The sequence below is a fragment of the Equus caballus genome, chromosome 2 (assembly GCF_041296265.1).
Source record: "Equus caballus isolate H_3958 breed thoroughbred chromosome 2, TB-T2T, whole genome shotgun sequence".
Taxonomy (NCBI): Eukaryota; Metazoa; Chordata; class Mammalia; order Perissodactyla; family Equidae; genus Equus; species Equus caballus.
The window spans coordinates 106,025,009-106,051,251 of NC_091685.1; the positions used below are offsets into that span (position 1 = coordinate 106,025,009).

At 37.3% G+C, this 26,243-nt stretch overlaps 1 protein-coding gene across 5 annotated transcripts in view; it reads right to left on the bottom strand.

The window, feature by feature from the left end:
- C2H4orf33 (chromosome 2 C4orf33 homolog) overlaps positions 1-26,243 on the bottom strand; it is a 109,839-nt gene that overhangs the window by 73,245 nt on the left and 10,351 nt on the right. For 3 of the 5 annotated variants that reach the window (XM_070259095.1, XM_023636554.2, XM_070259094.1), the window contains 4 exons: positions 23,987-24,047; positions 21,364-21,415; positions 21,040-21,239; positions 15,224-18,365 (listed from right to left, as the gene is read on the bottom strand). In XM_070259095.1, the coding sequence (XP_070115196.1) occupies positions 18,260-18,365; positions 21,040-21,239; positions 21,364-21,415; positions 23,987-24,047 (419 nt within the window). In that variant the 3' untranslated portion in view covers positions 15,224-18,259. Of the gene's footprint in view, positions 1-6,279; positions 6,389-15,223; positions 18,366-21,039; positions 21,240-21,363; positions 21,416-23,986; positions 24,048-26,243 lie in introns of those variants that run through there. The other 2 variants (XR_011435505.1, XM_005607850.4) reach the window with 2 other exon arrangements.

The following is a 26,243-nucleotide window of genomic DNA, read 5'->3' on the forward strand; positions in this document are numbered from 1 at the left end:
GTACAATTACTCTATTGGGACATTAATTTAGATTTGTTCACTCTGAGAGGAAGCTGAAAAAAAAAAGTATGGTAATGTCCTTCCCCACTAACCGGAATTTGGCTGGCTATATGGTATAGGCCTGAACTTCTTCACTCTTGCATTGTAGGGCCTAAAGCTGAAGTTCCCAGAAGCCTAGAATTCAACCAACTACTCCAATTGTATTTGTGTGTGTGTGTGTGTGTGTGTGTGTGTGTGCCTGTGTATGGAAAGGATATAAGACTGCTATCATGCTAACTGACTCAAAGGAGAAGGTCAAGAGGAGGTAAGGATCATGGTCACCTTTATGGCAAATCTAGGATGGCTGATAAATCCAGCTAAAATTCAATACCAGCCCAATCTGAGAAGTTCTTGGAGCAACAGAGACATTCCTCAAACTGTGACAAATAAGATACTGTTTCTAACAGACCCTTTCAAAACACAAGAAACTCACAGCCAGAAGGGCTATTTGAGTATGGAAAAATCACATTGCTTCTATAAGAATACTGTTAGCCCATATCACAAAGTCATCAAAAATAAGTCTTATTTTAAGTGGGGTCCTGAGGAGAAATAAGCATTAAAATATTTACAGACTATGGTGGCACAGGGAATCCCACTAAAACCTCATGATCCAACTGCTCAGATTATGTAAGAATATCCACCTTCTAGAATATATTCAGATGTGAAGCCTTTGGGAGAAGTCAAACAGGGCAAAGACCTCTTGGATTTGGACTTGAAAACTAACTGAGGCAGCTGCTCATTAAAGCCTATTTGAAAGACAGTTGCGGGGCCGGCCCGGTGGCACAGCAGTTAAGTGCACACATTCTGCTTCTGGCGGCCCGGGGTTTCCCGGTTCAGATCCAGGGTGCAGACACGGCACCGCTCTGCACGCCATGCTGTGGTAGGTGTCCCACATATAAAGTAGAGGAAGATGGGCATGGATGTTAGCTCAGGGCTAGCCTTCCCCAGCAAAAGGAGGAGGATTGGCAGCAGTTAGCTCAGGGCTAATCTTGCTCAAAAAAAAAAAAAAAGAAAGAAAGTTGCTAGCTTCTTACTGGGTATTGGTCAAAACTGCCACCACAGAAGGGCATCAAATAATTAAGGTTAGATATCAATCATGCCTTGGATGATGTCAGAGACATTGAATAGGGAAGGGGCAGCACAGCAAAGCTGACCAAGAGGAAATGCCACATGGAAGACTGCACTAAGATGGGAAGTTCAGGGGAGTACAAGCTCATAGAGCCAATGAGAGCCTCCAAGGATCTCCCTTCCCCACACTGCTCTGTGGTTCAAACCTTGTGATTCTTTCCCAGCCAAGACCAAGTAGCTGCCTGGGAATTCCTGACTTGAGGGCTGTGTTACTGTTTGGAAATTGGTAGCTATGTGCCTTAGTGATAGAAAAAACCTTGAGGGGATAAAGAACAGGCAAGACTACAAATCTGGAAGAGTAGATGAGCTGCTAATTTAGCAGTAGGAGAAGAATTAGGCTCATGATCTCAGAGGAGCATTTGGATATTTATGGACTTTGGGCTGTAGTCAACGGCAAATGGATCCTAGATGACTAGACAATTGAAAATATCTTTATGTGACACCAATTAAGAAAGTCTCTGTGGGAATTAAGAAGAATTAAAAAGGGTCATTTGGACGTTCACCAAAAAAATCCAGTTCCCAGCTCAGAAAGGAGATTCAAATGCTAAGGCAGATGCTTAATCAGATTCCTGAGCTAGCTACCTGGGTTCTTGAAACGAGGTATGCAGGTTTAGAAACAGTACCAACCTGTGTCTTCCCTAGCAGGAGTATATGTTACACAATGACATGTAAAAACCTGTACTATAACATTTGGAACAAACCAAATGGGATCCAGAATTTATTGAACAAGGGACTCTTGTCACCAACCCCATAATGAGGAATGTGTTATATGGATAGAAAGTCATTTCTGTTGGGAAGGTATAGAATGATCCTGTAATATTAACTCTTCTATAGGGTGTCAAACACTATTTTAATCTCTCTTCTACAGCTATATAGTGTAACAAAGAATTTCTAAGTTTATTTATACAATTAAATAAAAAAGCAAGACTTATGTAAACAATGATTCCCTGGGATGCAAAAATATTTTGGGGAGCTGAATTAAATCTCCCAATAGACGCAATACTTATGGAAACTGCTTGGCCAGAGAAGGCAATGAATTTGGCCTTAGAAAAATTATATATTCAAGTAAAATGCTTCCATCAACACATGATAGAAAAGTTCAAATAACTGTGGATAGAAGAGGAAAAAGAGTAACTTAGTTGGTAAAAGAAATTTAAAAGACCTATGAAACAGTGGGGTCATTGTTAAGGTATTTTGTGAGGGAATTCTTACTCCTTACTGAAGCTGCTGCCTATGATCTGTTTCTCTCTGATTACCAAGGGAACATTCTCTGGGAAAGAAAAAAGACAGATGTCCCAGTCTTATCTTCTTGTAAACTTGCTGATAAATGACTTCTTTAGGCTAAAGATACTTGTTAGCAGGAGTGTCCTCATCTGTGGAATTCTCTTAGCAAAACTGTCCCTACAATCTATGGATTTATAAGGCATGAGTCCCCGGAAAATGCCACATAAGCCTTTCATCAATCTAAATATCAAATAGAGATGCTTTGTAACTTCAATAGCCCCCCTCTTGCTCTATGAGGTCACCCACAAACCTCACTTAAAGACCTCCTTTATTACTGGCCAGAGAAGGTGTTCAAAGCAGAAAGGAAGGACCAAGGTAGCCACTTAGCACGGACTAGATTTCTAGCTGATTCACCTGAGCATTTTGATTGTTTATATCCTTGAAATTACTCGTAAATCTGGGTAAGACTCCCTTATTCTTCTAAGTCTAACATGATAGTGCAATTCTTTCTGTTGACTCCAGTATGCTAACATTTATATCTAAGAAGGAAGAAGAGAATATGACTATTTATACGTATTTGCTTATACTAAAAAATAGAAGCATGAACTATAAATTTTGTTAATGGTTATCTAAAGGGAGAGGGAGATAATGAGTTAGAAGGAACTAGAATAGAGGCCAGACTTCTCTAAGTATACCCTGATTTGTAGATTTGAATTTGGAACTCATAAATATTTTAAATTATTTTAAAAATTCCCAAAAATCAAAAGGGAAATGAAACCAATGAATCTGTGTATTGAATTTTCTGGCATAATACAGACAGAAACTACTTTTCAAGTGACTTTAAACACAGGAATTTGGCTGTATATCCCTAGTGGAATATACTCTAAGGTCAAAAAGAATAGCAAAAACAAAACTAATATAACCTTTAAACTCTTTTCAATAATCATATTGTTGATAGTATTGTTTTATTCATAGTCTGTTGTGTGTTTTGTGGGAAAAAGCAAATGAGAAATTATGTTGAAATCACTGAAAACCAATTTGTCATGTTAGAAGAGAAACAGATGTAAGATGTATGACATTAAGTAGGAAGTATCAATATGAAATCATGATGTGTTTTTTCTTTAAAAAGACTAGGAAAAATGCCCATCCCACTAACATTGGGCTCTCCTAATGTCCAAACAGTAGTCTCTAAATTAATCATATTCCACCAAGAGAAACCAAGACTTATTAGAGAAATGGCTAGCACTATGTCTATAGCAGGCAATGTCCAACATGAGCCTGAAACATCTTGTCATATCAGAAAGCAAATAAGCTATTGCACACTACTAAGTTCACATCAAAAGACTAAGGAGCCAACTTAAAGTGACTCCCACTGGCCAAAGTTGGAACGCATAGAGCATCAATGAGAAAACTGCAATGGATTGATACATATAAAGCAATTTTAAATCCTTGAGTTCAAAAAAGATACTTAAAAAAATCTCTTTGGTCAACTTTAGAGATTGCTAGAGAACCAACTTTTCAGAAAACAGCTAAATTTAAAAAAAAAAGATTCAAGCATCTATCCTGTAAAAACAGTGCCTCTTGGTACCCAAATAATTGAATTGGCGTAATTTTTTTTTATAGAAGTATTCCAGCTAAGAACTATGGAAGTAATGACAAAATTGGATTATTGACATTTTACAAGCCCTAACGAATCCATGGATTTAGGCAATGCTCATCAATGGCTTCTAACATCACAAAATGGAGAAAAACAGACATTATGCATCTCCTGATAGAGGAATACAACACCATCTATGAAATATTCTTACCAAAAATTGAACCTGAATGTAATCAAGCTTCTAGATGTAATTCACGTAAAATACAGGAGACAGATGAAAGAATGGGAACATAATTATCAAAATCCAGACTGTAGAAAACTGTAATTTTCTAAAATATGAGGAAAATACCTAGACTAGTGTCATAAATCATTGACTATTTTCTCTTGTGCCAGCTTTTGTGGTTTGTCATTGTAAGATGTGTAATGCCCACAGCCATTTTGTACACAAAAAGGAAAGTTGTCTTTGGATGAAGATGACCAACAAGATGGCAGATCAAGAAAACCACATATAAATGGAGCTAGAAAACTGATGACACAGAGAGATGGTTAACCTTTACATCAAACTGCCAAAAGTTTGATACTGCCATACCTCCTTTTATTGTTTAAACTGGCTTCAGTTGAGCTTACTTTTACTTGTAACCCAAAGCATTCAAATATAGACTAGAAAGGGACCCTAAAGTGAAAAGGGACCATTTCCAACAAACGTATTTAAAATTTGAGGCTCTCTATACACAAGTCCTATCTACCTATGTAACTATCGAGCTAGCTATCATCCGGGGGATTTTTTTCAATTTATAACAAAATCAAATTGAAAAGTAAAGTAGACGGCTGTATTTCTTTCCTTGGTTTTTAAGCTGCATTAGAGACACATCCGAGTTGAGGCTCCCCTCAAAATCTTCTCCAGTCACTAATCATTGAGAATCTTTTGGTTATTAGCTAGATACTCAAAAGATATATTGTGAACAACTGAAGTGTTTAAAGTTTTTGTTCTGTAAACACTCTAAATTGATGGATTTTAAATTTTTGTGACTAGATCAAAAATAAGAACAAACTCTTGAAAGAATAGATACATTTAATAAATGTGATGCACTCTGATGTTTTCAATTCTACTTAATTGTTTGTGGGTTATAGTCCACTATATAGATTCCATAATCCGTTCCCTAATGGATTTGCAACCTGCAGTTTGAAAAGTCATTGATATAAATTACTTCATTATTTTTGAAGGAAGATGTTTTTCTCAGAAAGGAAACAAGATGCATTGCCACTGTTGCAAACAGTAAAACATTAAAGACAGGAAAGCAAACATTCACAACCTGTAGGTTTTCTGCACAAGCAGACCATACAGTCATTAGAATAAATTACTGCTAAATTACTTCAGTTTCTGATATTTGGAGATAAAAGGTTATTACAGTTATTGCAAGTCACTCGAGTGTATGAAGTTTGGTTTCCAAAGTTTTTCATATCCTCTTAAATTTGCCTTTTGATCTTTGACAAAAATCGGGTTAGTAAAAGCATTTAGTATAGATGGTGCCTGGGGTTTCTTCCTCTTTAATATTCTATTGCACTACGATTCACTCCCTAATCATGATAAATCCTAAGAGACTTGCATTCAGATAAGCCAACACCAAAGTACACCTGCTGCAGTGACAATTTTCAGGTGTGACACTGCTGCAATAAATGACACCCAGAGGCGCCTGGGAAAAAAATGTGTTTCTCTCAGCAAGCGGCTTAGGAAGAAGCGGCTTGAACACTCATCTTCTCTGTGAATGTGCTACATAAAAGTGAAGGGCTTATGAACCCTTTTTTTTCCATGTTATTTTTATTTATACAATCAAAGAGGGAAATATCTTGGTTCAATAGCTTTATTTTAGCTGAGTAATCAAGACTCAGAGAGGCGGTAGCATAGTTGACAAGCGCCCAGTCTCCAAAATCAAACTCCCTAGGTTCAAATCCACTGCTCCTTAGCTGTATGGTCTTGGGCAAGACATTTAGTCTCTGAAGGTCTCAGTTTCTTTAACTTTAAAAATAAATATTCCAAGAATATATGACTCTTTTTGAGGTTACTGTCAGAATTAAATGTTAAGTTCCTGAGTGATTCCTGAAAAATAATAAGTATTAGCGATTTTAATGAAGTGACTTTCACAAAGTCAGGCAGTTAGAAGAAAAGCTAGGACTATTGTAGGAATACAGGACACATGGTGTTTCTATGGTATACACCAAAGCTTAATACTTGTGGTATTAATTATCTTTTTTCTTCAAGATATTTTTTCAAAACTTACTCAAAAACATACCTTTGTATTTAGCACAATTTTTACTTCTTGGAATGCCTCCATTTATAGTTTGGTTTTCTATTTCAGCACAGCTATCTCTTCAAGAGATGTACTCCAGGTACTGCAGTGCCTTAGGGAATTATTAGAAAAACGGGTTTTCAGTGTACTATTGAGTCAGAAATACTACTTAACAGATATTTCAGGTGATAGGCTGCCAAAAGAAAATTAGCTTTTACTAAACTCTACATTCTCTGTGAATTTTTTGAGTATAAAGTAAAAAACTAATATAAAAACACCAAAGATTTCTCAATAGCCAATAATGTAATCATATACTGTTATAATTCAGACCAATGGTAAAGTGAAATATCATTTGACAATATTTTCTATTTCCTCTTTAAACGACACATTAGGTTTATAAATATCAGCATAAATTTGACCCACGGATCCCATTATACAGAAAAGAATATTTTAATTACTAGCTATTTATCATGAAATCATAAGGTGAAATTTGTACAGACATCTCTCACTTTTCATAGACTAATAACTTCGGTTTCCTATATTCCTCATACACGTGTCATCACAGCTCTAGTGATGATTCTTTTTACTATTCCTTACATGAAAAATGATAGTTGGTGATGATAAATGATTATAATAGTCAATTGTATAAGTTCTGCTTTCATAGAACAAAACTAAGACAAGAAATGATCAGAAAATGAGTAGTGCCCAGGAATGATAATTTAACAAAAATATGCTCCCCACATATATCTTCAATTAGAAGATTTCTTATGCAGATGTCCTCATTTAAAAATGCAAATGCTACTTCTTGGACTTAAGTCCAAAAATCCATAGTGTAAATTACACTAATGTGGTAACTGAGTCAATACCTAGTAAAATCAGCACTTACAAAGTAAAATTTTGACTGTGATGAGGACTAAAGGAAGAGCTGGGGCAGGTAGAGAGAATTGGGAAGAATGGAAACTTGGGACACACAAAAGGAAGTCGGAAGACCCTCATGTTTAGGGCCAGAAGAAGCAGCAGGAGCCACTGGAGGAACTCCGAAAGAAATTCTATTTAAAAATCAATGCTTATTGACTGTGTACTATGTAAATAACGTTTTGGTATAGGCACTGCTAGAACTAGAAGAAGTTAATAAGACATGGTTTCTTTCTTTTTGTCTACCATCTATTTCATCTAGGACACTGAAAGTGGCCTGTGTGACAGGAAAAAAATCTTTGTTGCAGGTTGCTGAAGTCTGAGTTACGATTTTGGGAAAAATGAGAACTCTTTAACTTCCTAAATATAGGCTCATTTTCAAAACTAACCGGTCCTGTGTCTCTATTCTATTTTGCAATGAGAATAAGAAGGTAAAAGACAAAGAGGAAGAGATAGCAGGAGAGAAAGATGATGTGTGAATGTGTGTCCACCTCCTCTCTTTCCCTCACTAAAACCAATATCATAAAGAAAAATATTCCAGGATTTTCCCTGCACATGAAATTTTGAAATATATCCTTTAAAGTTATTAAATTAAACAAACAATTAACACTGAATGCCTACTATGCACTGGGCTCTGCGCTATTTTGTGTAGACAGAGGCCCTTCAGAATTAACAAAGAGACATATAGACAAATAATTACAATGTAATGTACTTTAGCTTAGATTCTCCCAAAAAGCAGAGCCTGAGAAAAGGGCTGTATGCCAGTCATTAATTTTGGAACGTGATTCTAAAGAATGAGAATGGGGATGTGGAGAAAATTAAACAGGATAAAACAATATAAGGTTGTATTTTGAGCTGATCACTGCTGTAGGCAACTGAAGCTTAGTCCACTGAGGACCCCTGAAGAACTATATGGAATGCACCTCAGAATTGTCTGCCCGAAGGATAGAAGATAGGAGTATTTAATCACCAACTCTTGTTCCCATTTGACCAAGGATGTTAATTATCTTAACCTTGCAAGTTTGCACATTTGTCAGAATAGCTGAGCAGATTTCCACAGGTGTTCCATGTAGCTGAGGTGTCAGAAAAGCACCAAGGCAGAAAGCAAGAGATACATGGTACAACAGAGGTTAGGTGCCAGCAAAGAGTGAAACAGGTGGACTTAAAGGATGGCCTGAGAAGACATGAGATGGGACACAAGAGCTATCCCATACATTCCACTTCTTGCAGCATTCAGAGCCACACATGTTCCATATTGAGTCCAATCTATCACGTAATCTTCAAGGTAGTGGCTAGCCAGCACATAAAGACTCAATGCAAATATTTAGTGGAACAAGCTAGTCTTCACTGCTGCAATTGATTTCACATCTATAGTTGACATTTATCTTCTCCCTCCTCCACCACAAATTCTACACTTCCCTCACATTTGGCCAAGCTCTTTAGCGGGTCCAGGTTGTTTGAGTGATAAGGTAATCCAGACCTTCATCCTAAAAGGGTCAGAGTCCTTAGTTGCCTTCCCTTGTCAGGTTGTGGCTGCTGTAGTTGCCATTCATGGTTATCACTTGACACTGAAACACCAGGAGACACTCCAATGGATCCCCTAAGAAGGACATACTCCACTCTGGCTCCATTAAAACTGTAACTCTAGCTCTTCATAGTAGGCTGGGTCAATAGCCCTATGATTTAGTTGCCTGATGAACTTCTAGCACAAAGAGCCATTATGATTAGGTGGTTTTCATAGCTTTTGGTTCAGTAGAACACCTATTAGGTCCCGTTGTGGAAGACGTCCAACCTTACCTCCAATCCAGAAGAACCCATAGTTGCATCATTGTGAGTGTTATAGAGGGTTGCCAGTTTCTACCTTCAGGTTCTGAGATCATCGGTTCAGTATAAATACTACGTCCTGAAGAAAAGCAGCCCAATCTTACAGGGAGCTGTCCCTCAGCTGTACTTAGTTAAGGCTTTAGTAGGCCATTTCAACATTCTATTTAGCTGGCTGCTTCCAGATGATGCAGATACGGTAAGGTGAAGCAATATATGGTAAGATCAGTAGATTCCATGGGAATGAACCTATTTTCATATCTCCTCTACTACAAAATGGGTCACTTGGTCTGAGGTGATACTATACAGGATCCATGTCAGGAAATCAGGCATCCTATAAACTTTTTGGATGATAGTGCTGGCAGAGGCACTGTAGGCATGGAAAGCAAACCCAAATCTGGAGTAGATGCTGCTCATAGCACAGATAAATTGTCTTTCTCCAGTAGGTGTCTGATATAATCAACTTGCCATCAAGTGGCTGGCAAGTCTCCTCAAGGAATGGTACCATAACAAGGTCTTGGCATTAGTCTGGGCTGGTGAGATTTTGGGCATTCAAGAATAACAGTCACTAATTCAAGCATGCTGAGAAGGAATACATGCAATTGGGCCCCTGCATAGCCTCTATCCCAGTCAACACAGTTACTCTGCTCATGGATCCATTGTGCAAGTGCTGGAGTGACTGAGGACAGATGCTGGCTGATATCCACCGGGTAAGTCATTGTGTCCACCTGGTTGTTCAGGTCCCCCTCTACAGTGGATCTGCTGTGGTGGGAATTAATGTGAAACATAAAGATCCTCATGCCTTGTGCCCATTACCTTAAGTCCATCCACATACCTCTCTCCCAAACTTCCTTGCCTCCAAACTTCAAATCTTGCCCCAACCAACTAGCCACACCATTTGCCAGTGGTCCTTAAATATTTGTACCTAAGGACATTGCTCCACAACACAGTGAATGACAAAGTAAACTGCTCACATATCTGGCCACTGGAAGGCTTTCCCTTCACTACTGTCATTCAGGGACTTTACTGAGTGGGTCTGTAGTGTGGCAAGAGTTCACTTTCAGCCAGTACCAACAAATCAAGGTAACCTATCAGGCTTGGCTCTTTCCTTTCTTTGTCATTTGGTTGTAGGGATCCTCCAATGAAGCCATGGGTATAAGTTGAGGGAAAGTCATCGATACAACAGAGGTAGGTGACATGGGATTCTGGCACACCTATTCATACAACTTATTTGTGCCCTCTGGACCTGCTCAGACCTAATCCTACAAGTAGTATTTCCATCATATGATGGACTGTTGTTATGTTGTCTTGACATTATGACTTGGTAGATATGATAATATCTATCCCATAATAGGTAGCTCTGGTCACATAGTCACTTGTACGTCCTACAGTCAAGTGCTCAGCCTTTACTAAAACCCAAGAGTACAGCAGGAACTTGTTTTCAAACATTCTTAGCTACAAAAGGCATGACCTTGCTCCAGAAACCTAAAGAGTCTGCACTATATCTCTCCTGTTGGGGCTTTTCAGAGAGTCTCCCCTATATCCTTTTTCACCACAGATACCTTTAGCATCATCAGATCTACTGGGTGACAGACCCAATTTTACCATAGCAAAAACTGCTGCAACAATCTCTCTTGCTCCTGGGAATGACCTTGAAGGGTCGGAGGATGGACCTACTGGACCTAATATGAGATGTTCTTGGCCAGGACTCCTTTGATCACCTGGCTTCCATGTGCCCCATTCTAACAGAGGGTCATAATGGCAATTCAGGTCCCTTACTATCAGTATCAGCTCAGTTACTGAATTCACTGTATTCAACAGTCCCAAAATGTCTTAGTAGTCACATTTCTTCAGACTAGAGTTAAATGGCCTAATCTGATTTAATGATTAATGTTAAATGATTTAATCTGATTAAATGGCCACAGATCTTTCTGGGGAAGAATTAGGAGAATATTTATGGTATATTCTTGGGGTGACATTGCTGGTTATTTTATCAAGGGGATCCAGCTTCTCTTTCAATCAATTGATTCCTGGTCTGAAAATTGGATTAGATCTACAAAAAAGAGTGACAAATCAAAACGATCTATTCCAAAAGCTGAAAACCACCTTCTTTTCACCAGCTCTCAATTTTTTCCTAGTATACAAGTCAAGCTGGCTGGCTACCCATATCACCTTTAGTACACCTTGGACTATTAGCCATAGTCATGGATATCTGATTTTGATGCACTCTGATTGCCACGCCAGCCTTGCTCATTACAGTAATTACATTCACATGGTTTCTGTTAATTAGTGTCTCCACAGGAATCTGATATTCTGGAAACTTATCACACTCATGGACACTCGACATCCAAGTTCTATGGCAACATTGTCTACTCAGTCCTGGGCCACAGAGGCTACCTATACTTACCTAAGTTACAATGAGTTTCTCAAGAATGATGGTGCTCCTCTCTAAGTCTCCTCTATTCTATTCCCCTGCTGGTGAACACAGTCAGATTGTGGGTTGTCTGGTCTCATATAACACTCTACAATTATATTCTAACATTATCATCTCTCCAAGCCATTGGCCTTTCCTTGATAGTCTACCAAGGCAACTTTAGTATTTCTGCTTCACGTACCATGCCACCATTATAGCCAACTTCAAGAAGTTACCTCAGTAGCATATTAAGATAACTTCCAGGTGTCCTTGTTAAGATGTTAGGCCCCAAGTTTAACATCCCATGTCAATCAAATTTTTCCCTTTCCAACCCTACATACTGCCTTCTCTAATAAAGTAACTAGATCCACTCCAACATGTGCTCCCCTGGTTCCAGGTCCTGTACTCTTTCAGTGTGTGCGATATTTCTTCCCACAGCATGTACTTGTTATTTCCACTGCCTCTTGAGCTGTGCTGCAATCTGAACCTCATTTTCAGTCTGGTGAGGGGATGGCATATTTTGAGAACAAATATTATCTACAATGCACCTGCCTCAGGTGAGGTGTTTAGGGGAGTGTCTAGGCAAGTTGAGGATGACTGCCTCTAACAAGGGTAAGGAAGCTGCTTCTACCATTCTAGAGGGTGAAGCAAAACCTGGGGTTCAAGATATACCAGAATAGGCTCATCCACACAAACTTCCCCATCCTAGGTTTCAGGGTCCCACTCTTTCACTATGAGGCCCCTCATTTCAACATAGGAGACATGTCAAGCCTGGGCATTCAGTCTCCTTTGTAGTGTGGCTACCCTTACCATTAGCTTGATTTTCCACACTGTCTGCTCTTCAGCTATTAGAAATAGGGCTTATTCACATGTTGACGTGCATCTTTCTGATTCTCACATTGTGCCTTGAGTTTGTAGTTGGCAATTTTCCATTTTCAAGTCTTCTAAAGCCTTTATCAAAAAGCAGTCAACTCCACCATCAACAGACTTCAGAGTTCCAAAATAGTTATACCAGTCAGTTCGTCCAGTGTAACTGTTGTCTAGGTCGGGAGACAGATTCCTTGTGCTTCCTACTCCACCATTTTCCCAGAATCCTCTCCAAATTGTCATTTTTTATTAATGGAGAAATATCAAATGAAATTATTTCAATGTAGAATTGCTAAAAAACAAAAAAAAAGCAGCCAACTTCACAGTCCTTATTATTACCACTGCCTCTACGCCAAGTGCTACCTATCATTCACACTGATGTTTGACCTTCACCAGCTCCTCAAGCCAGTCTACCACCAGTGAAAGTCTTAGCAACCGTGATGTTACACCAGAGTCATCACCACCAGTCTGGTCCCTATCACTGAATGCCTCGTGAGTGATACAGTTCCTGATTCCCATACTTTCCAGGGCCACTTCAGGTAACAACTGACTTAGCCTGGGTTCCCCATAAAGCAGACCTGGGACAAGGGCTTGCATGTAGGCTGATTTTGGTAAAGTAATTCCAAACAAGAGTAAGGAACTAGGAAGAGCAAACCAGGAAATGAGGGAAAGGCAATATAAGGTGTGTTATTAGTTGGCCACTGCTGTGGGCAACTGGAGCGTGATTCCTTTAGGGACCCTCTGAAGAGCTATGTGGAAGGGCCCTCAGAACTGCCAACCTAAGGGATGAAAGACAGGAGTAGTTATCCACTGACTCTCATGCCTCCTTAGTCAAGAGTTGCCCCATGGGATGTTAGCTCCCTCACACATCCAGGGAAGTTTAAGTATGATGTTGACACAAATAATTCATAATAAATCTCTAAATCAAAATTGGGGTGAGTTTATTATATGAGCTAGTTTTGAGGACTATAGTCCAGGATAAAACGACCTTACTTCACCAAGAAAGGAAGAACTCTGAAGAAGTGACGAACACAGCGTGGTTATATACCATCTTGGAACGAGAAACATACATCACATATGACAGGAATATCTCTTTTACTACTTTCACAAAATGCTTTGCTAGCACAGCAGGTCAGTGGTCACAAGATGAGCACAGTAAGTCAGTAATTAATCTTTAGTTTCTGGGAAGAAATGCTTATCTAAAAAGAAATGCCGATATTGGTGGGGAGGTACATACATCCCTATCTTTAAGGGCATCGTTCTTGGCTTTGGGACATTGTAAATGTTTAAAGCAGATGTACAATGCATGCTTGGTAGGCCACATCAAGACCTTCTGGAAAAACAAGGCCATGTTGAATTAGTTTTAAACCAAGTGGCTTCCTCATATACCACAATATATATTAACTTTTCTTATTGCTTTTCATTTATTCACCAACGAGAATGGCTAAATGGGTTCCTGCAGGTGTTCCACAGAGCTGAGATGGAAGCATAGCCCTGGGGCAGGAAGCAATAGATAGCAGTGCAGCTGAGGCAAGGTGCTGTCAGTGTGCTGAGTGCAACTGGCTGCTGGAGTAAAATGTTAGGCTGAGAGGATGGGAGATGGGTCAGAAGAGCTTTCTAATGTACAGCGGGATAAGTGCTCTGATAAAGCAATGTTAAAATACTATGGAAACTTAAATGGGAAAGAGAAGATGATCCTTGGACTTTTGAGATGTAAGTAGAAGTGTTGAGGGCTTACCGTAATGGTTTCACCACTTGTACCCTTTCTTTTTCTTTTTAAATATCAGATTAACTATATTCATCATCTTCAGCCTCAAAAGCCTAACATCTTAAAAAGAAGGAGGAAAAAAGCCTAAGTAATTTTTCTCTGGCAAAATTTTTTTAACGTCAAAAAAAGTATTTGGGGACTAAAGATAAAAAGTGTATTTCCCCCTGGACTGTGCCTTACACTTTACTGGAGCTGAGAGAAAGCATGCAAAAGCACCTCAAAAAATACACACACTGTGCAATCTATTTAAGTGGTGAGAAGAGGGAATCTGCATGATACTGTAGTGAACAATTCAAAACACAGCAAGGAAATGCATTCGTGCATACATTAAACAAAGGAATGATTATTCTTTCATGGTCCTGAAGGTGAAAAACAAATTTGAAACAGCTATTACAAACACCCACTCTCAAATACTAAGTTTCTATAGAGTAAATTGTTTCTATCTTACTAATGGACAAATTTTCCAAAATTCTGTGGTTGAACTGCATGTATCTTTCAAAAGAAAATGTGTATATGTGTTTTTGCTTGCTTGTTATTGGAAGAAGGCAAACACATTTCTTATTTAGATAAAAGAAAGTTAAGAGATGTTTTAAAAACATCTAAATAGACAAAAAGAAGACACATGTTAGGTTTTAGGAGGCTCACAACATTCAAATTCAATATTTTATACGGCTGTGATTGTATCTAGAATATCTGTGCTTTACTTTTCCCTCATAAACAGTTATGATTTATAGCTGAACCTGTGACTTAGAATGATGGATTCACTTCTCAAATCAGGATACTCTAAATATATCTCTTTTTTTGGATAGTTTTATACGCACTCATAAAGTTATTTCAGGTAATTTATAAATAAACCATCCAAGATTATTTGAAATATGCCTTTCCTATCCAAAAGTGGCATATCATTACCAAATCAAATTAGTTAGCTGCTATTATCAATTTTTAAAATATTTTTTGAATTTATCTAGGATGCCTAATACCGCCACCATGGTATGTTGTCATGAAGACACTTACAATGCTTTCTGTAACAGTCAGCATTTATCTTACGCCAGCTCTCTTTTCAGACAACATATTTAATAAATGAAAAGAATTAGTTGATACGCCATATTTAACGAGCATTAGTGATTGTTCAATGGAACAATATAAACTTGACGTTAACTCCATTTAATTTTCAGCTTATAACAGTATTTTATTAAGATATAATTTACATATAATAAAATCACCAATCTTAAATATACAGCTTGGGGAATGTTGAAAAATGTATGCAGCTACATAACCATCAGCCAGATCAAGATACAAAACATTTCAACCCACCCCAGAAAACTCCCTCATGCCCCTTTTCCAGGTAAATTGAATCCCCTCCCCTCACCCAGAGCAATCACTGTTCTGAGATCTCACTATAGCCTAGTTTTGCCTAAACTGGCCTCACATAAAAATAATTATACATCATGCTGTATCTGGTTTATTTTGCTCAACATAATGCTTTTAAAATTTGTCTAGGTTGTTGCATGTATCAGTAGTCCATTCTTTTTTGTGAGTAGTCTTCCATTGTCTGACTATATCACAGTTTCTCTATCCATTCTCCCATGGATGGAAATTTGATTGATTACAGTTTTTTGTTGTTATGTATAAAGCTGCTTGGAACATTCATTTCTCTTGAGTAGATACCTAAGTAGGAAACTGTTGAATCACAGGGTAGGTGTGTATTTAACTTTATCAGAAATTTTCAGTTTTCCAAAGCAGTTGTACTATTTTACATTCCTACTCTCGGAGTATAAAAGTTCCACTTACTCCACAATCTCATTAATGCTTGACATTGTCAGTCTTCTTCAATTTTAGCCACATAGCCATTGTGTGTAATTTGTCATTTCAGTCACTTAGTGGTATCTTGTTGTGGCTCTAATTTACGTTTCCTTGGTGATAAGTGAGGGTGAAAGCCTTTCTATATACTTATTGGCCTTTCATGTATTTTCCTCTGTGAAGCGTCTGTTCAAGTCTTTTGCTCCTTACTTGGCTTGTCCTTTTCTTAGCGATTTGTAGGAGTTCTTTAAATATTCTGGGTAAGAGTCCCTTGTCAGATACTTGTATTTTCAATCTTTTATCCCAATCTTTGGCTTGCCTCTTCACTTTCTTAATGGCAGATTTGGATGAAAAGAAATTTTTATTTTTGATGAAGTCCAATTTCTCACCTTTTTTCTTTTTTAGTTAATGCTTTTATGCCCTATTTAAAAAAACTCCTGGGGCCAGCCCTGTGGCATAGTGCTTAAGTTTGGCATGTTCCCTTTGGCCGATCCCAGGTGAGGACTTACAGCGCTCATCAGCCATGCTGTGGCGGCAACCCACATATAAAGTAGAGGAAGATTAGCACAGATGTTAGCTCAGGGCAAACCTTCTCCAGGAAGAAAAAAATCTTTGTCTACCTCAGATTGTGAAGATTTTCTCCTAGAACTTTTTTCATTTCACCAGTCACATTTAGGTTAAATTTTCTATAGGTTGTGAGGTAGGCGTCAAGGCTCATTTTTCTTTTCATGTTTTTCCAGTTATTCCAACTCCACTTGCTGAAAAGACAGTCCTTTCCCTTTTTAAATGCATTAGTACCTTTTTCAAAAATCAATTGACTGTAATACAGTTTTCTTTCTGATTTCTCTATTTTATTCTATTGATATATTTGTACAAATCTATGCCAAGGTCACACTGTCTTCATTACTGAAGCTTAATAAGTCTTGAAGTGAGGTAGTAAAAGTCCTTCAACTTTGCAATTTTTCAAAATTGTTTTGGCTATTTGAGATTCTTTGCATTTCCATATAAAATTTGAATCAGCTTGTCAGTTTCTACTCAAAAAAGCCTGTTGAGATTTTTAACTGGGATTGCATTGAATCTACAGATGAATCTGGGGAAATAAATTAGGCAGCTCATTTTCTCTGTATAAAGAAGTGTAGAGGGAGGCAGTCCAGGTATGATACAGTATTACTCTAGCATGCTGTTTGGAACCCAGGCTCCTTTGTCTTGCTGCTCTGCTATCCCTCGGTTGTCTCTTCATTAACACAGCGTAGCTAGTATGTTACCTCAGGTATCAATTCTGCAATTCAGGGAAAAGGAAGGGGAGGGCAAAGGACCAAAGGTGTATGCCAGCTGAGTCTTTCATCTTTAAAGCATCTTTTTTCAAAGCCCCACCTAACACTGTATGCTTACATCTCATTGACTTGAACTGTTTTATAGTGTCATTTCTATCTGCAAAGGAGTCTGGGAAAACGTACTTTTTGAGCATAGCTCCCAAAAATTCAAGTTCTTTTAATAAAGTAGAGGAGAAAGTATATTGTTGGGTAGGCAACTAGGTATCTGTATGAGTAATAAAGGTTCTTCTTCCACAAGAATGCTAATCTCTGAGTTAAGAATGCTGGTGAAGGAGCAGGTTTGTGGAGGCATTCAGAGATGATCTATCTACTAGATGGCTTCAAGCTCTGAACTATATTATAACAGAGAATTTGAAAATTCTAGACCAGGAATATTTGATGTTTACAAAATAAAATAAAAATATTTTTATATCTTGTTTAACAGCATTAAGAAAATGTCATTTATTTATAAATAAAAGCAGAACCTGTTGCTCAAATTCAAGACTATTTCATTCCATTTCCTTCTACAGAGTAAAAATAGTTGTAAGACTGAAAAAACTGCTGGTTAAATAACACATGTATCCTAATAATGCCTTAACAGAAGTAGATGTCCTGTTCAACTGAAATAGGTCATTGTTTTCTACACATTTCAAGAATGGACAAAAGATTCCAAGTAAGGAATTATCGTATATTACATGGAGTTCAAAAATGCACAAATAAGATGTTCCAGTCTCAGGCTGGCTGAAGTTTAGCTATGTGGAAAGAGAAATAATGATTTTGGTTGACAGAGTCAGGGATATTTGGGGTGATGGTAATGCAAGGCATACAGTAGAATTCATTGCCATGATGGCTCCTAGACTAAGTGAATCTGAGAAACATTTTAACTTTGTAGATAAAATCATCTACAAACTTTACATTTTCTTGTTATATACAATTTGCCACAGAGGTACTATATTTTCACTGACCTCTATGAAACTATTTGTTGTTGAAATGTGTTCATGGTATCTTGAAAAAGACTATACTTATCATTGGTTTACCTTAAAAGATATAGAGAAGAAATGTTTGATATAGTCATCTACTACACTCCTATATATCAGGTTTCTCTCTTAGCCACAGGTCTGATTCGGGTTGTTTCCATTCTTCTCCAAGCAGTGTGTTAAAATTGAAAGGCTTGAAGTATTCCAAACGATGGCTATATGCAAAGAAAAAGAAGGTGGGAATTGAAATGAATTATGCATTTGTGAAACAGTTGTCCTGAAGGGCTATTTATTTTGGCACATCTGTGATACAACGTTCTATTTTAAGAATACCAAAGGTAAGATGTATTCTATCTGTACAATTTTCTTACTCTAACTATCAAACATTGAGCTCTGAAAACTTTCACTCACATCTCAAAGCGCTCTCCTTTCAATTCTGCCAATAGCTCCCCCACAGCTGAGGAGAGAAATAAAACTCAAGCCTCGAAACCTGATTCATTCCATCTAGCCTTAAACAAATCATACTGCACTCTTATAGATGTTAAAGATCTCATAGGTATTTTATATTTGACCTTTGATATAATTTATATCAGTCATATAAACAATTGTTTTAAAAAGTTTCAGCTTCATAAATTAGAAGATACACTCCTCTGGCAAAGCAAGGGAGGTTAGTAAAAGACTGTTAATCCTAGTTCTTTTCTTTGTTTTAAGACTTCATTTAAATTCATTTTTGTTAACACATTGTAAACAAAAGAAATCAAATACAGAGGTGATCCATAATAATTTTAGTACTTATTTTGATAAAATGCATTTAGGCTTTCAAACATAAGTACATAGATTGCATTTCTTTTTTTTTATTGGGGTAACATGGTTAATAATATTACATCAATTTCAGATGCACATCACTATACTTTGACTTCTATATACACTACATCGTGTTCACCACTCACAGTGTAGTTTCCATCTGTCACTCTACAAATATCCCCCTTTACCCCTTTCACTCCACTCCAACCTCTTTCCCCTCTAGTAACCATTGATGTGAAAGATAAAACAAAACAAAACAAAACAAAACAAAAAAAACAGAAAAACTCTCATAGGTACCTAGTTCTTTTCCTTCCAGGAAAACCATTTAACCATTATGAAGCTTTCTGTTTTGGCTTAATAAGGAGAGAAATGCTCAGCTAACCTGCTGCAGTGGAACTCAATTTGGCAGGAAATCTCTCCACCCTGGCTCCGCCCTGGCCAATGGTAGAATGTACTTTTACCGAGGGTAAGCCTCCCAGAACACATGAATGAGGAACTTGAATACAGGAAGGCATTAGCTGGTGAAGAGCCACAGAAACAAGCTGTCTTGAAATGAGGGCCCTGAGTAAGTTTGATTGTAGATTCCTGTCCCATTCTGCCCATGTGCCCAGGCTGAACCAGTTATGGAGTCACAACTGTCAATCCCAGATGAAGAGGTTAAGGACACAGTGAAGGAAAAGATAAAAGAAGGGAGAAAGAGGATAGCAGAAAGGGTCAGGACTGGGGAGAAGAGCACAGGGAAAAGTGTGTCAGGCAGAATAACGCAATAGGCTACAAGTGAGGAAGGCAAAGCAGAGTGAAGTAAGAGCATGACAGGAAGGAGAAGGCTGGCAGGGAGAGGAAGGACAGTGTAGCACTTTCTAAGGATAAAAAGGCAGGAAAGTCAGTCTACCATGGTGCAAAGCCCACTAGGACGTCTCTGTCAGGTTCTTCTAAACACGCAGACTCACCAGACTATCTTGGCCACACCGAATACAATCAAAGAGGTACAGGGCAGGAATCTCAGTTTGCCCCAGGACAGCACCTGGCTCTCCTCCCTCAGGGAGGAGTGTTTGCAGCAGTCCATGAAGCAGTCACAAGGCTGGCCAGGAGTTATATTCTCCTTAGATGGCAGCTTCAAGTGCAAAGAGATAGGACTAGAAATGGTAAAGTGTAGGACATACCTTGACTTAGATACCTGCTGCCCCATAGGAGCGAGTATCTCCTGTAATAACTCCATAGGTATAGCTTCCAGGGTCCCCCAGGGAACACCATTGTTAAAGGGAAATCCCAAAGCTGTTCTATCCCCACCAGGTATTTATAGTTTATTCATAATTCCTCTCAGTCCAGATGCAATTTACCAATTAGGGGTCATTTTTATCATAAGCAATCTTGCCTAGAAATATAGTTGACATTTTTATGCTTATGAAGTTACCAGGGGAAGAGAGCTAGAGAGTTAACTGAAGTCCAGATTCGCAAGCAGCAGGGGAAAGGAGTTATTAACCCTTCCTCAGGCAAGGAATCATGGACGCCTCTGGCCATCTAGCTCTGAAAGGGATCATAATAAGTTTGCAACACTATTATTAAAGGGATCATAATAAGTTGCAGCTGTCGCAACACTCACTAAGCAAGTCTTTTCTCACACCACTATGACAATAGAAGTGCTCTACCGACAGGAGTGAGACAGACTACATCTGTCAGGTATTTACTGAGAACCATCAGGGAGCAGAGGACTCTACTAGGTGCTTGCACACATATGTCGTCTTTGATCAAAAAATGTTACTACTGGGGTCAACCCAGTTGCATAGTGGTTAAGTTCCCACACTCTGCTTCGGTGGCCTGGGGTTCATAGGTTCAGATCCTGGGCACAGACCTACATACCACTTATCGAGCCATGCTGTGGCAGGTGTCCCACATATAAAATAGAGGAAGATGAGCACAGATGTTAGCTCAGGGCCAATCTTCCTCAGCAAAAAGAGGAGAATTGGCACTGGATGTCAACTCATGGCTAACCTTCCTCACCAAAAAAAAGGTTACTTCTGCTCTACAAAGAATTTCCAAAAAACTCTTATAGTTGGAACATCACTTCATTGATTTTCTACTTACAAATCAGGTTTTTGTCCTTGTTGCAGCTCATGCTGAGGTACAGGGTAAAGAGCCTCATAGCTTCTTTTATCACTAGATCCATGAATTGCAAATGAATTGAATTTTGTCACATTTGGTGGAAAATAGGTCCAAGGAAGATAAGCTCTGCCTTCCCATTTTGTCTCTCCTCTGGATACTTTGAATGACAGAGCAAGTTCTTGCTACAGATACAACATGTGAAACACAAAACGTAAATTCAGGTTTATACTTTGAACATTATACATATATATACATATATATATCTTGCATACTTAAAGATATTGTCTCATATTTCCATTTACTTACTTTCCACACATTTCTTCTTCCAGAGAGTAAAAGCACCAAATGCTGTCCATGGCTGTCAAAATTAAAATTCTTCATGAGTGTTTGAAAGAAACAAACGTTATTTTCTTCACTATCTTTCATATCTGCAATGGGTGTGCTTGTAACTAAATTTCCAAATAATTAAAAGACGTGATATGACTATTGGATAATTATAAGGAGAGCTAGTATGTCTGGTTACTTAGAAATGATATCTTTGAGTTTACCATTTTCCAGATGACTGCAGTCAAATGCATAAAACTATATATGTTCAGATTGCTTTTTATACTTCATTTGGTTAGATGAGGCAAAGTATGAAAAAGAGGCAGGGGGATATCACGGTATTTGGAGTTCATAATAAAACCAGTTTTCAAAAACTAAAGTACCCTAAAGGAAGCTGGCACCAATTTCCAAGTCTGAATCCAACAACTTCACTACAGGTTATTTCTGTAAGAAAACTGTCTGGAAGCTCATTAGGAAGATAGAAAATAAAAATACAGATTGTCTAAAACTAGTCAACAGGCTGAAGACTGTCCTTGATCTGTCTGCCTCTTGTGTTTTCCTGCTTTCTACCATTAGTTCAGACACCAATGTCACATTTCAAAGACAAACACAATATATCCTCAAAAGGGAATTCTAAGAGATTATAACTGGAATTAGCCAGGTCAGTAAGAATCAAAGGATTTCAAGTAGTTACATGAAGCAAATTTGCTGTCTCTGGAAAAGACTATCTCTAAACATTTCTACACAGATGGTCTGCTGTGAGCTTTTCAGGGAGGATTTCCTTCAGTAACTATACTAACAGAAGACAAGGATTCTTTTCCAGTTAAAAGTTCTCTGCTTATTTTTATCACTATTATGCAACTTTAAGAATATCCTAGAAGGAATAAAAGTTCTTGCAAATTAAAACAACAATATTCTTCATGTTGCTTTCCCAGAGGTTAACTGTCACAGGAGATGACTGCCTGAAGCAAAACTGTAATTCTTGATTATTAACTGTCCTTATATATATGAAACCAAACTATTCAGGACTTTTTTTAACTTTTGTAATTTATCAATTTTATACATATGGTTATTATATAATTTCTTAATGAAAGAGAATCTAATTCTCCTATTCATCTAGTGCTAAGTCATCACTTTATGAAAAGAAACTATTATCATCTAATAACATTAAAACTAAGGATGAAACTTCAGAATTCTAGCAGATCCAAGTTCTTGACTGTCTTCAAGACAACTTATAAACCTATTTGCCTTAGCTTTCTCACCTGTGTGGTGAAAACAATCACACAATAGTTGAAATTTTATCACCTCACATGACAGTTTGTGAAAATTCATATTTTTCAATAAAATATTTTCCCATATTAGTTGAAAGGTAATACACAAAGATATATGATTATTATTCTGAAAAATATAATTGCAAACAGTTACATCTTCCACTCTAAGGTTAGCAAGAAATCAAAATAAGGGAAAGAAAATCATACGTAAAATCTCGTTTAAATCAGTTGTTTGGGACTCTCTGCCCAGCCTACAAAGGGACAAAGGCTACTGGATACTAGATACTGAGAGGTATTTAAATGCCATTTAAAATGAATAATGGCAAATAAAGAAATATTTCCTTATTAAATGTTTCACTAATTTAAAATGTTATAATTTAGATAACAGGTGGGCATAAATTCACTTTTTCACATCTACAGGAAAAAACTGCAAACCAGGTAAAGAGGGTCCCCAAGGGACTGGTTAAATTTGAACAAAGAGAGTCCAAGGTTAATATTTTTGATGAATCTAGGAAAAGCCACATGTGATTTAGTTTTTATCCCCGGCACAGAACACAAAGTGACAAAGGATACACTCAATAAGTACATGATGAATAAAGGAAGGAATACATGAATACATAATTGCATAATATACAAAATTAAAGTTTAATCTAGTCATTAAAAAAATCCCCTAAAATAGGGGCTGGCCCCGTGGCCGAGTGGTTAAGTTCGCGCGCTCCGCTGCAGGCGTCCCAGTGTTTCGTTGGTTCGAATCCTGGGCGCGGACATGGCACTGCTCGTCAGACCACGCTGAGGCGGCGTCCCACATACCACAACTAGAAGAACCCACAACGAGAAATATACAACTATGTACCGGGGGGCTTTGGGGAGAAAAAGGAAAAAATAAAATCTTTAAAAAAAAAAAAAAAAAAAAAAAATCCCCTAAAATAAATATTTTCATAAACTAGTTCAATTCTTTATATCTACATGTATCCCTTTATTTCTGAATAGCTAATATATAATAATGGAAATTTATAGAGTAAATAATAAGAGTTTATATTTTATAATTATTTTTAATTCTGCAAAGAAAAATTATCTTCAGATTTATTAGAGAACTACCTACATTAGTAAATTGAAAATAATAACATAATATTTTCAAACATTTATAATATATATTCTAAATTATACATATACTTGAAAATAAGGAATTACATATAATCCAGATTAATTCATATTAGAAATCCTCCTAGTTAGTTGGAATTAGTGAGCTTTTACTATGACCACATGATTTCTAATTAGAAAGTAATGTGTTCAAGTTATGTAGTAACGAGTTAGAAAAGATACTTTATACTTACGGACAAAGTTCAACTTCTAAATACTGTTTGGTTAGGTCATTCAAGAAAAATGCTTCCACAACTTTTGAAAACAGAGATATGACATATTAAGAAATTTAATTTTTCTTCAAAAATAAATAATTTGTTTATTACTTTAGAATATAAAATGAGTTAACTCATTATTTTTAATTATAACTCTATCACCAATAGAAAAGGGAAAAAGAAAATAAATACACATTGCCTGGAAGAAGAAATAAATAGAAAACATATCATCAATTTTTTCCCATACCAGATGGCAATAAATTTAAAATATTAATAAAGCCTAGTGCCGGTGAGGTTGTAAAGAAATGAACATTATCACACAGACTTTGAGCCAGTTGTATTCTTCTAAGAATTCATCCTAAGAAAATAATCAGACAACTGGGAAAAGAAGTTAGCATAATGCGATTCATCAAAAATTGCTCAAAAACGGGAAATGATCTAAATGGTTATCTCCTATTATATAGGAGGGCTGTTAAGTAAATTATAGAATTTATCTATTTCATGCAACAGAATATAATACAGTCATTAAAATCAAATATACAATTAGATATTTTCTGATATAAGAAGACACCCATGATATTTGGTGAGTAGGCTGCAGAGCAATAACCAAATTTACCTAAAATAAAAATATCCATGTGTGCCTGTGCCTGAATGTCTGCAAAATGTGCACAAAAATGTTATGACTGGTTATCTCTGATAGGTGGAATGCAGCTAAGTGATTTTTCTTTTCTTTATAATTTCCTGGAATTTTCTGAGCATATGTCATTTAAAAAATTGTTTAATTATGAAAGTAATACATGTTTCTTATAAATGATTAAAACAATACAAACATATATGAAGTAAAAAGTCAGTCTTTTTCTTCCCACTTTACTCTAAAACCTGTCTTTTGCTCTATAGCCTGTCCTTTTTCTGTCCTTCTACAATCTATTTTACCTGCTCAGATTTTTAAAAAATAAATAAGGAATCATACTTCCCTACAACCTGCTTTTTTCACAAAAAAGCTTTCCAGCATATAGATACTCAATTATTTTTAATAACTGCATAGTATTCTTCTATGGAATGTCATAATTTATTCACGTAATCTTCTATTGATAGACATTTAGGTTGTTTCCAGCTTTCCATGTTATTTTTATAATAAAATATCCAAGATATAGATATAGTTCCATCAACAATTCAGAGTCTTATTGTCCCTTTCTAAGTCTTTTACCTAAACAAATTAGAATTGTCTTCTGTGATGGTTAATTTTGTTTGTCATCTTGGCCATGGTAGCCAGATATCTGTTCAAACATTATTCTAGATATTTCTGTGAAGTTATTTTTTAAATGAGATTAACACTTAAATCAGTAGACGTTTAGTAAAGGAGATTACTCTCCATATTGTGGCTGGGTCTCATCCAATCAATTGAAGACCTTAAGAGGAGAATGACTGACCTTCCCTTAGCATGAAGGAATTTTGCCAGCAGACAACCTTCAGATTCAAACTGAAGTGTCAGCTCTTCCCTAGGTGTCCAGCCTGCTAATCTATCCTTCAGATTTTGGACTTGCCAGCCTCCACAACTGCATGAGCCAATTCCTCAGAATAAATCTCTCTCTCTTTCTCTACACACACACATACACACACACATGTTCTATTGGTCCTGTTTCTCTGGAGAACCCTAATACATCTTCTAGTTACTATTTTCCAGCTCCATTTTGAAAGATGAGTTGGAAATGGGTGAAGAAGAATTTTGGAAAGGGCATTCTAGGGCGAGAGAGTAGTGTAATCAAAGGTACAAGGCTAGGAAATATTGTGGCTTATTTAAAGAACTACAAGCAGTTCAGTCTCACTAAGCAAACCTTTCAACGCAGAAAGAAGTGATGCTGAAAAGCGAATAAGGGCCAGGTCACGGAAAATCTTACAGAGATCTTACTAAGACACGTAAAATTTCTCCTGAGAGGACAGGCAGCCTGAGAAGATTTTTAAGTAGCTGAATGACCAGTTAAAATTTTTATTTTAGATAGATCACTCTGGCTTCCAAGTGAAGAATGGACTTAAGGTCAAGAAGACTATTTAGGAGGCTCTGACCCAGCCCAGGTAAAAGATGATGAAGGCCTAATCTATGGCAGGGATGGTGGGGATGAAGAGGAGCTACCAAATTAGAGAAACATTTAGGAGGTGAAGCTGGTAGGACTTAGAAAATAAATCCACGTATGAAGAGTGAGAGAGAGGGATATCTTGGAAAGATCTCACATTTCTT